The sequence below is a fragment of the Rhinatrema bivittatum genome, chromosome 16, assembly GCF_901001135.1.
Source record: "Rhinatrema bivittatum chromosome 16, aRhiBiv1.1, whole genome shotgun sequence".
NCBI lineage: Eukaryota > Metazoa > Chordata > Amphibia > Gymnophiona > Rhinatrematidae > Rhinatrema > Rhinatrema bivittatum.
The window spans coordinates 34166253-34183966 of NC_042630.1; the positions used below are offsets into that span (position 1 = coordinate 34166253).

General features: G+C 45.5%; 1 protein-coding gene across 12 annotated transcripts in view; it reads right to left on the reverse strand.

The window, feature by feature from the left end:
• The window catches only part of HDGF (heparin binding growth factor), a 142552-nt gene that overhangs the window by 48773 nt on the left and 76065 nt on the right, over window positions 1–17714 (reverse strand). For all 12 annotated transcript variants that reach the window (XM_029581171.1, XM_029581172.1, XM_029581170.1 and 9 more), the window contains exon 3: window positions 1235–1373. In XM_029581171.1, the coding sequence (XP_029437031.1) occupies window positions 1235–1373 (139 nt within the window). The remainder of the gene's footprint in view (window positions 1–1234; window positions 1374–17714) is intronic.

A 17714-nucleotide genomic window follows, 5' to 3' on the forward strand; every position in this document is an offset into this window, starting at 1 on the left:
TTCCTGGAATACCCCAGATCAGTCCAGACAAGTGGGTTTTGCATCCCTACCTGCAGATGGAGGCAAAGAATAAAAAACTTTTCAGGCACTGCTACATAACCAAGAGTGCCATCTGCAGGTTTGCACCTCTATCATCTGCTGGAGACAGAGAAATACTGAGGGACTGCAGGTGGCACTCTCGGTTATGTAGCGGTGCCTGAAAAGTTTTTATTTTCTGCCTATCTGCTGGTAGGGACACAAAACCCACTTGCCTGGACTGACCTGGGGTATGAACAGAAAAAGGAGAGTCTCTCCATCCCCTCTTCCCCTATGCTTTAAAATTTGGAAGAGAAACTGCTTCCATAACTTTTGGCCATATGAGTCCTCTATGTCCTCACTGCCTGCTCTGTGGGGATTATTTCAATATTCTTCTCCATTCTGCTGAAAAACCACCAAGGCATTAACTTTTTGGTTCATACAGGTGTGCCTTGGGCTTGAAAAGGTTGGGAAATACTAATATATTTCCATGTCATTTGGGACAAGCTAAGCCAAGCTTATTTTTAAATCCCTATAGCATCTTTGAATTTTGAGATCTACCTCTCAGAGAAGCTGGAACAAAGCCTCAGATGCAATGGAAGTAAGACCAGGACTGACGTAAGTCTGTTACTTTTGACATGGATCTATAGGATCACTAACAATTGAGTAAACAAAATGTTTTAGCACAGGGTTTTTCAAACCTGTCCTGGCGACTCATGTCCAGTCAGGTTTTCAGGATAACCATAATAAATATTCATGGAATAAATTTGCATACACACAATTATCTTATGCATATTGATTGTGGATGTCCTGAAAATCCAACTGGCTGTAGAGTCACCAGGACATATTTGGGAAGCCCTGTTTTAGGAGAAAAATAGTAAGATATATGGGGAATATCAAAGCAGGATGAGAAATGAAAATGGATGAAAGATCTGGGTGGAAACAGATTCCATAACAACTGTAGGAGGATGGAGATAGAGCCTGAAGGAAGATAAAGTGGCAGCAAGATAGCATGAGAAACAAGCAACGTTAAGTGAAAGCATGAATACAGCAGAAAAACAATAGCAAAGGCCTGGGTAACAGGCAAAAGATTTTAAAGGGAAGAAAAGTCAGTGTATGAAATCCAAGCCAAAACCACCACATACCCCTAGTACAGCCAAGCCACCCTGTTGAGCAAAGCCAAACAAAAGCTTTAGGAAGCAGACTTGCTTCAAGTTACCTGGTATCCAGAGGCTTTGATGTTTGGAGTGTTCTCAATTTCCCACAATCCTTCGCTGAACCCTTTCCTCTTGTTTGGCTTCCCAAACTTCTCCTTGCATTCTTCATAAGGGAAGAGGTCTTTCTGACCAAGGTATGCTCTATTACAGAGTGCAGAAATGTTAGGCAAGAGGCAGAACATATATATATATTCCTTATTGTCCCCCACATCAATCCAAATGATAGAGTTTTTCTCCCCTACCAGAAGATAGAGACAGAAGAAAAGCTTTACTGTACTGCTGGTACATAGGACAGCTGGTGCCCTGTCCTAACATAGAAACATAGAAATGACGGCAGAAAAAGACCAAATTGGCCCATCTAGTCTGCCAGGCAAGCTCCCACATTTATCTGTTTCAACCACCAAGTTCAGGGCCCTTGCTGGTAACTGTTTGATTCAAATTTCCTGCCATCCCCTGTCATTGATGCAGAGAGTAATGCTTGAGTTGCATCAAAGGTGAGCATAAGGCTTAATGGTTAAAGGTAGTAATCGCCGCATCAGGCAAATTACCCCAATGCTTGTTTACCCAGACTGCACAGATCAATGCCTTGATGGATGTTGTCTGAATGTAAATCCTGTTTTCCACATTTCCCCTTGCCATTGAAGCAGGATTTTACAGCCAGTGGTTCCCTCATTCTCTGCCCTCATCTCTCCCTGGCTCCCGATGTCCTTTGGGACAGGGCCTGCAGTCAGCCTCAGAAGTCTTGTGGTCCCATCAAGAGCAATCAGGAAGGCTTTAGTGTTCTTTTTTCCATTAGTCTAAAACATAGTAGTGAAAGTCTTGTCCGACAATGTGACTGTGGTGTATATCATCAGACAAGGGGCATCAAGTGCCCAATGGTGTCCATGGAGGTCAGGATATTGTCATGTTGGGAAGAGTGACATCTAAAAGGTCTTATTGGCATCTCATGTGGCCAAGGTAGAGTGTGCAAGCAGAATTTCTGAGCAGGCACACTCTGGATCCCCCAAGAGAGGCGTTGACACAAGAAGTGGTATTGCTCATCAAGGCCACTTGGGAAATTTTTTTTACTATATCGATTTCAGCAAAATTTCAAATGTATTCCTCAGTTTGATTCAATGGCAAAGTGATTGAATGCCAAAGCTACATGGCTCTTCAGTAGAAGATGAGACGTTGGGGTCGGAAGGCCTTGATGCACTTTCCTAGCCATGGCCTCAAGAGATCCTGCTTTACTTTTTTCCTCCTTGGCCTCCAATATGCCAAGGAGTCAAGGTGATCCTAGTGGCTCTGGAGCAGCCCAGGCAACCCTAGTTTGAGGAATTGGTGTATCTCAAGTTAGAGGGTCCCGTAAGACTGACATATTCCAAGACTGCTGTGTCAAGGTTCAATTTTCTTAGAGCAGGTGGATCACTTGACTTTTGGCTTGGCTTTTGAGAGAAGGTTGAGAGTTAAGGGTTATTCGGAGGAAGTCATCACAATCTTGGTTCATGCTAGGAAGCCCTAGTCTTCCTTGGCATTTAGACAGGTTTGGAACGTGTTTGAGCCCTGGTTTCAGGAGGCAGATGTTACCCAGGCCTTGGTTCCACGGAGCCTCTCCTTTCTTCAGAGGAGTTTACAGAAAAGAGAGCTCAGGGCTAAACCTAAGGTATAAGTTGTGGCGTTGGCCTGTTACACAGAGAAAGCATATAAGGCTTCGCTGGCCTCGCATGAAGATATAGTGAGTTTTCTCAAGGGACAGCAGAGTTGCTTACCTGTAACAGATGTTCTTGCTTTTCTAGGAGATGTTAGTTCTCACATATGGGTGACATCATCAGATGTAGCTCGGCACAGAAAAAAAAACTTATGTCAAAGTTTCTAGGACCTTTGATTGGCACACTGAGTATGCCCAGCATGCCACTATCCATGGGTCCACTCAAGGGCCCTCTCCAGTCTCGAAACATAGAATTATGAAAAAATAAAACAAACATAGGAGAAACCCAACTCTGTGGGGGTGGCGGGCGGATTTCGTAAAGACTAACATCCTGCTGTCCTAGTATATCATCTGTTACAAGTAAGCAAGTCTTTCTCCTAGGACAAGCAGAATGTAGTCCTCACACATGGGTGAATCCCTAGCTACAGGCTGTTCCCGAACAAGAAAAAACACAAACCCAAATAGGTGCCAACGGGCACAACACTGGTGGTGTTGGTAACAGAGGGGGACAGCCTGAACCCAAACAGGAAGAGTTGGATTCTATAACTGAAAAAGATTCCAGAGGACAGACTGGTCGAAACTGCTTCATGTCAGCCATCCCTGTCCAAGCAGTAGTGGGCAGTGAAAGTGTGGAAAGAACTCCATGCTACAGCGTTGCAGATCTCAGCCATGGGGACAGCTCTCAAGTGGGCCACCAAATCCACCATGGCTCAGAGTGAGCCTTGACTTGGCCCCCAACCTGCAGTCCCACTTGTGCATATCAGAAGGAAATGCAATCTGCCACCTAGTTAGACATGGTCTGCTTGGCAACCGCAACTCCTAATCTATTCTTTTCAAAAGAGATGAAGAGTTGCATGGACAGCCTGTGGCCTGCTGTCCGCTCCAGGTAGAAGGCCAAGGCTCTTTTGCAATCCAAACTGTGCAGCACCTGTTTGCTCTGGTACGAATGAGGCTTGGGAAAAAAAGATGGGTAGGATGATTGAATGGTTAAGATGGAAATCCATCACCACCCTATCATGGAAGACTTTCGCTTATGGTGGGTATGTCACCAATGCCTGAAGCTCAGTGACCCTGCGCCACAAAGTGACTGCAAACAAGAACATGACCTTCCAGGTCAGGTACTTCAGATCGCAGGAGCGCAGTGGCTCAAAAGGATCCTTCATGAACTGAGCCAACACCACATTGAGGTCCCAGGACACAGCAAGAGAGGCTTCAACTGAAGCAGACTTTACATAAAGCAACTCACTATGGGCTGCACAGAGATGGGAAAACCATTCACACCCTGGTGGTAGGCACCGATGGCACTCAGGTGGACAGAGTTGGTCTTCAAGCCAGCATCTGAAAGGTGTAGCAGGTAATCAAGCAGTTTTGGTTTGGAGCAGGAGAGCAGGTCTAAACCATAACACTCAACTCACATGGAAAACCTCCTCCACTTCAGGCCATATGACTTCCTGGTGGAAGGCTTCCTGAAAGCCACCAGGACCTGAGACACACTGTCCGACAGGTCAAGGGGCTGCAGAATTAGCCTCTCAACATCCAGGCTGTCAGAGACATCGCCCTGAGGTTGGGATGGCACAGCCTACCCTGATCCTGTGAGATGAGGATGGGGGAAGTCCCCAGACCGATCGGAGCTGAGACCTGCCAGCTTCAATGAACCACTTCCCATAAGGGACGCCAGTGCGAGCGCCCGATCATGAGGAAGGTAGGCTCTGGCCTGAGTCGTGTCCAGCCGGGTGCAGATAAAGCTTAACTGAGGCGACAGATAGGACTTTGGGTAGTTGATGACAAACCCCAGGGACCAACACCCAAATAGTCAAATGCAGGGATCGAAGCACTCCCTCCTGGGTGGCACTCTTGACCAGCCAATCATCCACGTAGGGGAACACCTGGACCCCCAGACGGCGTAGGTGTGCACCCACTACTGCCAGACACTTGTTGAAGACACGAGGGGCCGAAGCAAGGCCAAACAGCAACACCCTGTACTGGAAATGCCTCTCTCTTATGACGAACCGAAGATACTTCCTGTGATTGGGGAAGATCTCTATGTGGGCATATGCGTCTTTCAGATCGAGGGAGCAAAGCCAATCCCCTATTTGCAGGAGGGGAATCAGGGTGCCCAGAGAGACCATTTTGAGTTTTCTCTTCTTAGGAACTTGTTCAAGGGTCTCAGGTCCAAAATCAGATGGACTCCCCCTGTTCTATTTGGAATCAAGATATAGCAAGTGTACAAGCCCTGCCCTTGCTGCCGCAGCAAAACGGATTTGACTGCTCTGGCCATTACAATGGTGGGGAGCTCCATCAAAAGTATTTCCTGATGAGAGGACAGACCCCAAGATGGGCATGGGGGGAGAGTGAGGGGTCACCCAGGAAGTTCAATAGATACCCTTGACAAATCATGGACAAGACCCATCGGTCCAAGGTGACACTGGGCCAGCGGTCCACAAAGAACCGTAGCCAGCCTCTAACTGGAGGACCCAGCATCAAGGGTACAGCCAATTGGCTTATGCTCTCTTGCAGCCAGTCAAAACCCTGTATTGGGGCTCAGCTGGGGTGCCGACTGAGGCCTGGGGCGGCCCCTAGAGCCCACGCACTAAGAAAGGGCATGAGAGGCAGGGGAATAATACTTCCTCTGGTCATAAAAGGACCTCCTCAGGCCCTGCCACGAGGATTTCCTAGCAGAGGACACCGGGTCTGATGAACTGGCAGAGAGATGCTGAAGGGTCTCATTTTTTTACCTTGTAAGTATGGAGTTCCCCCACGCGATGCCCTGCACTTTTGATTCATTTCGCATCAGTCTTGTTTTTTCAAAATGGCCGCCGCATGACGTCATTGCCCATATATGGATTTCAGCTGGGCCAGTATTTCCCCACATATGTCATTAACCTAATATGGTCATCACCAAATTTGGAGGTGCATGCGTCATTTCCTGCCAGCACTGACTTCAGTCGACAGGTCCCCTTTAAAACCGGCGTTTTTACCCGCGGTTCTCTGTCACTTTCAGCGGCAAGAATCTCGGCAAGGCTGCTCACTTTCGGGGCACGTAAGTTTATTACTGTTTTACCTGGTTACTGCAATGACAATACTTAGAACACTGAGAGACTCTGAAACTGACACAGATGGTAAATTGCATCTTTTTAACTCACCAGTTTTCCTATTGAGGAGGTTTTTTCTGCACCCCATATGCGTTTCCTTTTTCATGTATTGTCTTTTTAGCGATTTCAGCCAGTGTTTTGCACCGCTTCTTGAATGACCAGAAACATCATTTCAAAGTAAGTTTTTCATTGCTTCCAAATCTTTGCCATTTCTTTGAACCATTAGCCTTTGGCATTTTTAGAACTCTTTCATTGTATTTCCACACAGAATTGCACCAGCAAACCACCTCCCTGAAGTTCCCTGAGGAAGGAGTCTGACACTCCGAAACACTGCCGTTTTGGAGCGTGCACTTCAGGAAGTATTACTCCCCTGGCTGGTGGGAAACGTTTTAGAGCAAACATTTGTAGTGTTTACACGGTGTTTGCTTCTTAAATTCTTACAGCAACCTATGATTATTCAAGCCCAGAGTTGCATGGGCTTGACACTATAAGCCATTATACTACTGAGGCTATGTATGACGGTTGCAGTAAGCAAGTCTACATTGAGTTCTACATATAGCTGGATCCTTTGTATTTTGAAGGGTCTCATGGTGCATCTGTCACAAGCTGCATATATCAGGAAATCTGCAAGATAGTGACAGTCATCTTTGCACACTTTCATCAAGTATTAAAGACTGGATGTTCAGGCTTTGGTGAGAGTGCTGTGAGCACGTCTTTCGGGTTAATGTCCAGTTTAGGGAGGCTTTGATATCCCCCAGACCAGACGATTGGGATGTAAGGAAGGAAAAATTGGTACTTGCCCACTAATTTTCTTTCCTTGAGATCCCCAGACCAATCTAGAATACCGCCCTTAGTTTTTAAAGACCACTCTTACCTGTGTGTATATATGGCAGATGTTTATTTGGTTTTGGCCATTCAAATTCCTCGTGTTGGAGGGGATTCTTCAGTTGAAATCATGGTTACAGATGGCTTTACCTTTCCCCTGTTTGTAGACAAGCTTGTTTGTGCTTAGCTTGTTTACAGATTATACTGAGAAACTGGAGGTGGCACACAATCTTATGTACCAGCAGTACAGTAAAGCTTTTCTTCTCTGTCTCCATATGCTGATAGGGGAGAAAAACCCATGCATCTGGACTGGTCTGTGGGACTCAAGAAAAGAGAATTAGCAGGTAAGAACCAATTGTTTCTTGACTGCAGCCCCAGAGTTCAAAACTCCCAAATCCCTGTATTCTATAGAAAGTTACAAATATATATATATATAGATTCTCTCATAACGCTAGGCAATACATGTAAGTAACAGGGTCCCTGCAAACAGGATGGCCAACTGTTCTACATCTGAAGACAGGACCACAGTTTGGTTTTGACATCACCAATATGATTCTTTGTGCTAACCTTCAAAACTCTTCTTCCAATGCAATATATCTCAATAGTGCTTTAAGACATGCCACTTAAAATGGCACTTGAAAGTTGACCATCTGACAAGGAACCTGCAAGAGCAGGACAACATTCTAGGGCTGTTACATGGCAGGATGACTGCAGAAAGCAAATCAATCATAATTGGGTTTAGCTAGCATGTTTAAATAAATAAATATAAAGCATAGTTTTCACAGGATTTGTAGGAGTGGAGGTATCAGGCTGAGAAATGCAAGGTACAAACAATTGAACACCCACACACATAAAAAACCCACTGATTTTGGTTATTTTAATTTAATCTTCATTTTTTTCGTTCATCAATAAAGGATAAAAGTATAATGATAAAGCTAATCTCGTATCCAAAACTGATAAAATGAGAAATGGACATGATTTATCACACTTACCAATTAATGTTTACAAACTATGTTACCGAACCTGAATGGCACCTGTGAAATTTGATATATTTTATCATTTTTATGTGCCTTATTGTAAACCATTGTGACGGTACCCATCTGAACAACGGTATAGAAAAAAAGTTAAAATAAATTTTAAATGTGTTTACGTTATAGTTTGTCTTGTTAATGTGCTGTGCCTTGTTAATTTGGATGTTTATTTGTGATCCATGCTGAACAAACGGAATTTGTGGAATACAAGATGTTTAAATACATGTCAGTAGAACAAACATGCTGAATGGAAAAGCTCTACTACAAAACAAAAAAAAAGGATTGTAGTGGTTTAAAATAAAAACATTACGTTTAAAAACATCTTACATGACATAACAGATATTGTCCTGTAATGTTAACACTGCTTCTCAACTATTTTATTCTGCAAATTCAGCAAATTGTCTAAAAAGCCATGTCTTAAGGGACTTTTTGAAGATTTTACAATGAGATACTAACCGTAGTTGTTCCGGCATACAATTCTAGAGGGCCGGTCTTGCCACTGAAAAGACATTTTCCCTCACCTCCCCTATATGTGCTTGCTTTAGAGTTGGAGATTCCAAGAGTCCCTTATTCTCTGAGGACAAGCAGGATGGTAGTCCTCCCACATGGGTGACATCATCAGATGGAGTCCTGGTCCGAAGCTTTGATCTCAAAGATTCTAGAACTTTCAAACATGCCCTACTGAGCATGTGCAGCTGTAGTTATCACCCTGTCCCCTAGGCAGAGTCCCTCAGTCTTTTTCCCCCATGGGGCTGTGTGGTTGCAAGAGCCATGTGTGTCACGGTATTCAGCTTTGCTCTCTCCTCACAGCTTTTGTAAATTATTTTTTATAGAGTTGCAGCCAATTCTTTCCTTTCTCTTGCGGTAGTTTTCTTTTCCTTTTTACTCCATAGCCAGCGCAGCTCACTGCTTCAACGGCAGGGGGAATGAAGAAATAGGATTTACATCCAGCCCACATCTAATAAGGCATTGATCTGAGCAGTATGAGTATACAAACATTGGGGTAACTTGCTCAATACGACGGCTACTACCCTCAAACATTAAGCCTTATACTTCACTTTGATACAGCTCCAACACTGCTCTCTACATCAAAGGTGGGAGAGGAAGGAAATTAGAATCAAAAAGCTACCAATAAGGGACCTGAACTCAGTGGTCGGAGTAACAGATAAGTATGAGAAAATAAAGTGTGAAAGCTTGCTGGGCAGACTGGATGGGCCTATTGGTCTTCTTCTGCCGTCATTTCTATGTTTCTATATATGTTTCCACTGTCTGCCAGCTGCATCGTGGGCCTTAGTCACTGTGCAGTCTGTCAGAGTCTATTACTATCCCTTATTAATCCACAAGCATGGCGAGTGGGTTCGTAGGTGTGCCGCCATCCATAGGATGGGATACCACTGTAGGAGTACTAGTCCGCGTGCTTTTACAGTGGAGGATTCTATTCTTCCAGGTGCGTGTATGTGGTTCCCTCATGACAAGCACAATAGGTTGTGCGCCACAGCTACAGGACTCACCTAGGACTGCGTTACTGGTCGAACCCTTAGAGGAGTAGACATCAGGAGGGTAGAGTCTGGAGTCTTCTCCTTCCTCAAAAGAGGAATAGGTCTTTTGACCCCTCCTGAGTCACAAATCCCCTTTGTGGGGAAGCCCCTGGGGCTCCATCCCTTGCAAGTTATCGCCAAACTGAAGCCTTGATTCTTGGAATCAGTGTTCTCCTCGTAGGCCAGGACTGGGGGACAGCAGTGGTCACTGGATGTTTTTACTGAGGTCCCACCGTTGATTATCATGGTGGCCTACCCATTCTGAGGGTAGCTGCCAGTGGCAGATTGGGGGCTTCTGAACCTCAGCGATCAGTGATTGTAACAACTCTCAAATGGAGAGTTGAATGGTTTTTCAGGATCGGGAGGCCCTGATTCCTGTTGCTTTCCTGTCCCTTCAGGAAGGGGAGATTCGAATGGGTTCCCCTTTAGAAGCCCAGTTGTTCACCCCTACAAGGGGTGTCCCTTGTTTTCCATTTCCATGAGAAGGGATGTCACTGCTTTTGACTAATGGTCGCTTGGTTCCTTGCAGGCTCCAAGAGCCAGTTGAGCGGTAGCGCTCTCCTTCGGTAGTCCTAAGGCACAGCGGGTCTTATTTCATAAGGGAGCCATTCCCATCCGGGAGTCATCTTTGATACCTGCTGAGCTCAATGGTCATTTTTTGAGGACCACTATTGCCACTCATTCTTGCCTGCAGGCCCCTACCTCAGTGAGGAGGGTTTTAGTCCATCTAATTGGCAAGTATGCAACAGGAGGTGCTGTTCTTTGGTTACAGTGGCTTGCAAGCTATACTTCCCCATTTTAGGAATAATCTTGTCTGCGGACAGGGGAGTCCTGGTTCATGCAACGATTGTTCCATTTACTGGACTGCATGCTTCCTTGAGGGAAGTATATGTAATCATGGCGGAGGTATTAATACTTGCCAAGTTCATGGCAATCTGTTCCGAAATCACACTGACCCTGCCCTGCTACCCTTAGGGTTTCCAGGCTTCTGAAATAATCCTGTTCAACAGGGGTCTGCACTTAGAGCACCCGGGCTTCCTGTCTCTTGGTGGAGTGTTTCTGGATTTCTTTCCTAAGATTCGCTCTCAGTTTCAGCTGTTCCAAGCAGGCCAAGTGCTCTTTCTCAGTGGGTAACTCCCTACTGGAATCAACAGTGAATTATTTGCTTGGGGTTGAGATATACAACCTAGTGACTTCTTACCCCTGCAGTCTGCCCACTTGTGTTCTTCGCTCTTTCCGACTTCCAATTGGAATGTGAAGGGAAAATGGAGGAAAAGCTAGGGCATTCACAATATATCTTAGTGTATACCTGCAGAGAAAGATACACCACTTTTCCCTATATTTTCGCCAAGTTCTAGCCAGTACTGTCTTTAGCTTTTTTCACTTCACTAGGTTGTCCAAAGTGCCTTTCTGCTCATATGAACTATCCTGTAGACAGGATGGATAGCCCTACTCTTAACGGGGTGCAGAGCAGGTGATTACAACTGTACATGATCAGTAGGGCATGTTTTGAAGGATCAAGGTTCTTTAAGATCAGAGTTCCGTGCCAGGCTCCATCCAATAATGTCACCCATGTATGAGGACTGCCATCCTGCTGTCCTCTATGAACACCTGTTATGGGTAAGCAACTCTGCTTTCTGTGACTGAAGGGCTCTCAAGGGAGTGTAAATCTGAAAAGCACCAAGCCACGGCACTTTAATATTATGAATCGATTTGGGTATTAACATCAACATTTTATATTTTATTCTTGCTGGTATCAGTAACCAATGTAATGAGGCCAAAACTGGAGTTATGTGGTCATATTTCTTTCTTCCCATTTAACAGTTAGGACGCCATATTCTGTAATGACGGTGGTCAAATTGTGGAGTGTGGTACATCTGGCAATAAAGAAAGCAAGTTGTTTACCTGTATTAGGTGTTCTGAGGACAGCGGGATGTTAGTCCTCACACAAGTGACATGACATGGAGCTCCGACAAGGAAAACTTATGTCAAAGTTTCTAGATCTTTGACTTGGCCAACGAGCATGCCCAGCATGCCCTATACAATACGTCCATGCGGGGTATCTCTTGATTTTTATAACAGAATTATATATAACTGAAAAATTAGGAGAAACCCAATTCTGCAGGGTGCCAGGCAGGTTTCATGAGGACTAACATCCTGCTTTCCTCTAAGAACACCTGTTATAGGTAAGCAACTCTGCTTTCTCCGAGGACAAGCAGGATGATAGTCCTCATACATGGGTGAATCCCTAGCTGCAGGCTACTCCACAACACAAAAGGGGACCAACAGACACCTAACCAGCTGCCAATGGGCACAACAGTGTTATTGATAAGAGGGGTGGAGTAGGGGAAAACAGCCTGAACCCAAACAATGAGCCCTAGGCAGAGAGTTGTGTTCTACACCTCAAACAGACTGGCCGAATCTACTGTTGTATCGGCCTTCCTTATCCAGACAGTAATGAGATGTGAGTGTGTGGAGAGAACTCCATCTCACAGCCCTGCAGGTCTCCAAGGGAACTGCTCGCAAGTGGGCCACCAACGCTGCCACGGCTTTGACAGAATGAGTCTTGAAATGACACCCAAGATGCAGTCCCGCCTGGGCATAACAGGAGATACAATCTGCTAGCCAATTGGATAGTGTCTGTTTGGCAATGGCAACCACCAACCTATTCCTATCAAAAGGAACAAAAAATTGGGTGGACTGTCTATGGGCTTCTGTCCGCTCCAGATATAAGGCTAAGGCTCACTTTTCAGTCCAAATTATGCAGTGCTCATTTGCCTTTGTGCGAATGCGACCTGGGAAAGAATGTTGGCAGGACGATGGACTGGTTAAGATGGAAATCCTTCCCAACCTCAGGCAGGAACTTAGGGTGATCTTATGTACGCACCTTGTCATGATAAAACAGTGTAAGGTGGTTAAGTCTCTAAGGCCTCAAAATCAAAAGTTGATGACTGCGGACATCGATGGCCAGTGGACACAGAGTCACCACTGCCACAGGGGAAATCTACCGCGGAAGGAAACTTACCAATAAACGATGAAAACACTGACTAGGAAAACTATAGGGGATGGACCCAGAGGGACCCAGCATAAAAAAAAACTGCAAAAAAAGCGATTAAGAGAAGAAGCTTGCCAAAAACAGCCAAAAAGGCCAAGATTAGAGCTGAAACTGGCGATGCTGCAGCTCCGCGGAAAAACAAGACTGAAGAGGGACCCCACGTGTACACATGGTATAGGGCATGCTGGACATTCTCAGTGAGCCAAATCAAAGTTCTAGAAACTCTGACATACATTTTCATGTCAGGACTCTATCTGATGTCACCCTTTAGTGAGGACTACCATCCTGCTTGTCCTCGGAAATATACAACAAATAGTCTGGAAAAAAAAAATCAGATTGCAGAACTAATCTAAATTCATCTTTAGGCAGAAGTGGTTCTAGATATTTCAACATACCCAATTTCAAGTAGCCTGACAAACCATTCCTTTAATACAACCTTTCATTGATAGGCTAGCATCAAGTAAAACCCCTAGGTCTCTAACCATTGCAGAGATAATTGTTGGACCATTGAAATTCAGACTCAAATGATCAGGTCTCTCTTTAGTATGTGATACCATGACAATTGCAGTCTACTGTATTGAAGGCCGCTGTTACAAAGAGGACCATGAGATAGTCCTGACCTCTCAAATCCCCCCCAAATATCATCAAAAATAGCAAAAGCTATTAAATTACACTATTTTGTTAGTCCTTCCAGCACACTCAACTTAATCATATTATTCTGGACAGGCAATCAACATCCAGAGCCCACAGTTTCCACACATTCCACCTGGCAGTAGGGACTCTAGCCAGTGCAGCTGGTGGATGGATTAGGACAACGGATGCAGCTCAGATTACTGACAAGATGGCATTCTTTCCATCCTCAACCTATTGAAGGGAGTACTTGGCCATTACAATTGCTCACGTTGGGAAGCAGTTGCTTTGAGTTGATCTGCAACTTTTGAGATCCATACTTCTGCACTCAGATTTTTGTACAACAAGCATTTATTATATCCTTGATTACTACCATGCTGTTTTTGTTGGCTTGCTACTTTCATATGTAAAAGTTTTACAGTTTATTCAGAATTCAGCAGCTCGTATTTATGGTACTTCGTTGCAAGAACCTCTCTCTCCTGTTTTGGCAAATTTATATTGGCTACCAATTGTGTGGCAAATTAAATTTAAAAATTGCCTTGCTTGTCTTTAAGGCTCCTCACAATCTTGCATCTTCTTGTATTGTTTCTACAATTCATAGATATTAGCCTACACAATTACTATACTCAAAAGAAAAAAAGAAGTCTATTCTCTTGACATGCATGCTTGGTTGAATCAAAGGAGTGGATTTTTCAAATAGCAGGGCCTGTGTTTTGGAACACCAGATGAAATTAGAGCCGAACACGACCTGCTCTGTTTTCATAAACTTCAGAATGATGTTAGATTGTGCTCTGGGTTTTCACTGCATTATGATACCGAGATTAAATATTTACTTCACTTGTTTTAATTTACCTGATTTTTATGCTTTACTGAGTATATTGTTTGTGATGTATTGTGAATATTGTTTGTAATCCACTGAGATTGATTTAATAAATGTATAATCCGCTGATCTGTCAATCTAATTGAGTGGCTTCCCATTCGGTTGTCATGATTCATGCCTCTAGGGACCTTCCTTCCTCTTCCACTGGGTCAGACAACACACCAAGAAAGCAAAGACCAACCCTCTTCTACAGCAATGTACACAGATCCATTCGAATGTGATCCTTAGAGAATCAGTCTAGTGCTAACATGGCTTTCTGGGTGACCAACTGCATATACAGATTTGACATCTGCATTTTCACTACTAGGTTCATTCGAGAAATTTATGTGCACAGTTTATTACTGCCCAGCTAAGTGAAGATGAAATATTTTGTTAAAATAAATCTTCAAGGGCTATATTTGACTGCATAGCCATTGTCAACAACAAAAAATCTAACTTCATGAAATCTGAAAGAAAACCAGAGTAAGGAAAAAGCAAATGTTGCTTACCTGATGTAACAGGTGTTCTCACAGGACAGCAGGATGTTAGTCCTCACAAATGGGTGACATCGAGGATGGAGCCCACCACGGAAAACTTCTGTCAAAGTTTAAACAGAACTTTGACTGGCCCCTACTGGGCATGCCCAGCAAGGCACTGACCCTGCAGCCAGCAGGGGTCTCCCTTCAGTCTGATGTTCAAAGCTACAGGCAGTGCCTAGAAAGTAAAAACAAAACAAACCCAACACCGCGGGGTGGCGGGCGGGTTTCGTGAGGACTAACATCCTGCTGTCCTGTGAGAACACCTGTTACATCAGGTAAGCAACATTTGCTTTCTCACAGGACAAGCAGGATGGTTGTCCTCACAAATGGGTGAGTACCGAGCTGAGGATGTCCTGACTTGCACCAAATGCACCCAACGACGTGCAACAGGCACTATAACTGGGGTGGAATTTGGTAAAGGGCATCCGCACCCTACCGGGAAGGTGGAAGGGTGTTGGTACATCACGTTGGAAAAAGGTTACGCAAGACAGATTGGCCGAAGATGGAGTCCTGTCTTCCAGCTTTGTCCAAACAATAGTGGGCTGCAAAGGTATGGAGAGAACTCCAGGTTGCAGCCTTGCAGATGTCAGGAAGCGGCACCGATCGAAGGTGTGCCACTGACGTAGCCATGGCCCTCACAGAGTGTGCTTTGACACGGTCTTGAAAAGGGATGCCCGCTTGCTCATAGCAGAAAGCAATGCAGTCCGCCAACCAGGAGGAAAGAGCCTGCTTACCCACAGGTTGTCCTAACTTGTTAGGATGGAAAGAGACGAATAATTGAGTGCTCTTCCTGTGAGAAACTGTACGGTCTAGGTAAAAGGCTAGAGCCCGTTTACAGTCTAGGGTATGCAGGGTCTGTTCTCCAGAGTTGGAGTGGGGCCTGGGAAAAAAGATAGGTAGTATGATGGATTAATATGAAACTCAGAAACTACCTTAGGTAAAAATTTAGGGTGAGTGCGGAGTACCGCCCGGTCCTGCAGGAGCTTAGTGTAAGGCGGATAGGTAACTAGGGCCTGTAATTCACTAAACCTGCGAGCTGAAGTGATAGCCAAAAGGAATAACACTTTCCATGTGAGATACTTTAACTCACAGGAGTGCAGAGGTTCGAAAGGAGGTTTCATTAGACGACCAAGAACCAGATTAAGGTCCCAGGATGGGGCCGGAGGCCGTAAGGGTGGCTTCAGATGGAGCAAGCCTTTAAGAAAACGTGTTACTAGGGGTTGTACTGAAATAGGGACACCCTGTACACCTTTATGGAAGGCGGCTACCGCACTGACATGCATCCTAATGGAAGAGGTTTTAAGACCTGATTCAGAGAGATGCCATAAATAGTCCAAGAATTTGAAGATTGGACAGGAAAGGGGATCAAGGGACTGAGAAGTGCACCATGATGTGTACCTTTTCCATTTGTATGAGTAAGACTTTCTTGTGGAAGGCTTTCGTGAAGCTATCAGGACTCGAGAAACGGAATCTGAAAGGTTGAAAGGCTGAAGGACTAACCTTTCAACATCCATGCCGTCAGGGACAAGGCTTGGAGGTTGGGATGGAGGAGGCATCCGTCGTTTTGAGTGAGCAGATGCGGGTCCTTTCCCAGAGGAATGTGCCTGCGGATGGAGAGATCCTGGAGTATTGGAAACCATACTTGGCGTGGCCAGTAAGGTGCTATCAGGATCATGGTTCCTCCGTCCTGGCGTAGCTTCACGAGAGTCTTTGACACAAGAGGAAGTGGAGGGAATGCGTAGAGCAGACCGGTTGTCCACTTGAGGGAGAATGCATCCCTCGGCCGAGAGTGCTGGCTCCGAATGAGAGAGCAGTAATCGTCCACTTTGTGGTTCTGAGGGGACGCAAAGAGGTCTATGCGGGGAGAACCCCACTTGTGAAACAGAGAGGTCGCTATCAGAGGATCGAGTGACCACTCGTGCGGTCGGAAGACACGGCTCAGCCGGTCTGCCAATACATTGTCTACTCCCGGCAGGTAAGTGGCCCTGAGGTACATGGAGTGGGAGAGGGCTTCCGCCCAGATCTGCGCAGCTTCCTGACACAGAAGGAAGGAGCCTGTGCCTCCCTGCTTGTTTATGTACCACATGGCCACTTGGTTGTCCGTCTGGATTAAGATTATCTGATGAAAGAGATGATCTTTGAAAGTGCGGAGCGCATAGCGGATTGCTCGAAGTTCCAGGAAATTGATCTGGTGTTCGGCTTCCTCGTTGGACCATAACCCTTGGGTTTGAAAGTTGTCCACATGGGCTCCCCAACCGATGTGAGAAGCGTCGGTGGTTAGGATTACTTGCGGATCCGGTGGAAGAAAGGGTAAGCCCTGAAGGAGGTTGACCTGAGTCGTCCACCAGGTTAAGGATAGGCGCAGCGCTTGTGTGACTGTGACTATGGAGGACAGAGGCTGAAAAGCTTGAATCCATTGGTGTCGTAGAGTCCATTGTGTTACTCTCATGGCTAGTCCGGGTCATGGGAGTGACTTGAACCGAGGATGCCATGTGTCCTAGGAGAATGAGGAACTGGCGAGCCGTGGCCGTATCTTGAGACTGGAGCTGGTGAGCTAGGGACATGAGAGTTTGGACCCGTTGAAGCGGAAGGTAGGCCTTTGCCTGTAAGGTGTCCAAGTCTGCCCCAATGAAAGATAAGGTTTGAGATGGGACGAAGCAAGATTTCTCGTAATTGACAAGAAACCCTAAGGAAAGGAGTGTGTTGATTGTCAATTGTAGGGAGGACCGGGCAATCTGAGGGGTGGAGGCCCTGATTAGCCAATCGTCCAGATAGGGGTATACGTGGACACCTTCCTTCCTGAGGAATGCTGCTACAACTACGAGGCATTTGGTGAAGACTCGTGGAGCAGATGCCAGACCGAAAGGTAGTACTCGGTATTGATAATGGTCGCGGCCTACTAGAAACCGCAGATATTTGCCATGGGATTGTGTTATCGCAATATGGGTATAAGCTTCCTTGAGGTCGAGGGAGCATAGCCAATCCCCTCTTTGCAGCAGAGGGAGTAACGTGCCCAGGGTTACCATCTTGAACTTTTCTTTTTGAAGGTACTTGTTGAGGGCCCGAAGGTCCAAAATTGGACGTAGCCCTCCTGACTTTTTTGGAATTAGGAAGTACCTGGAGTAAAATCCCTTGCCTCGTTGAGAGGGAGGGACAGGTTCTATAGCATTTGATTGCAAAAGAAGGGATACTTCCTGTTGTAATTGAGTCAAGTGGCTGGATAGAC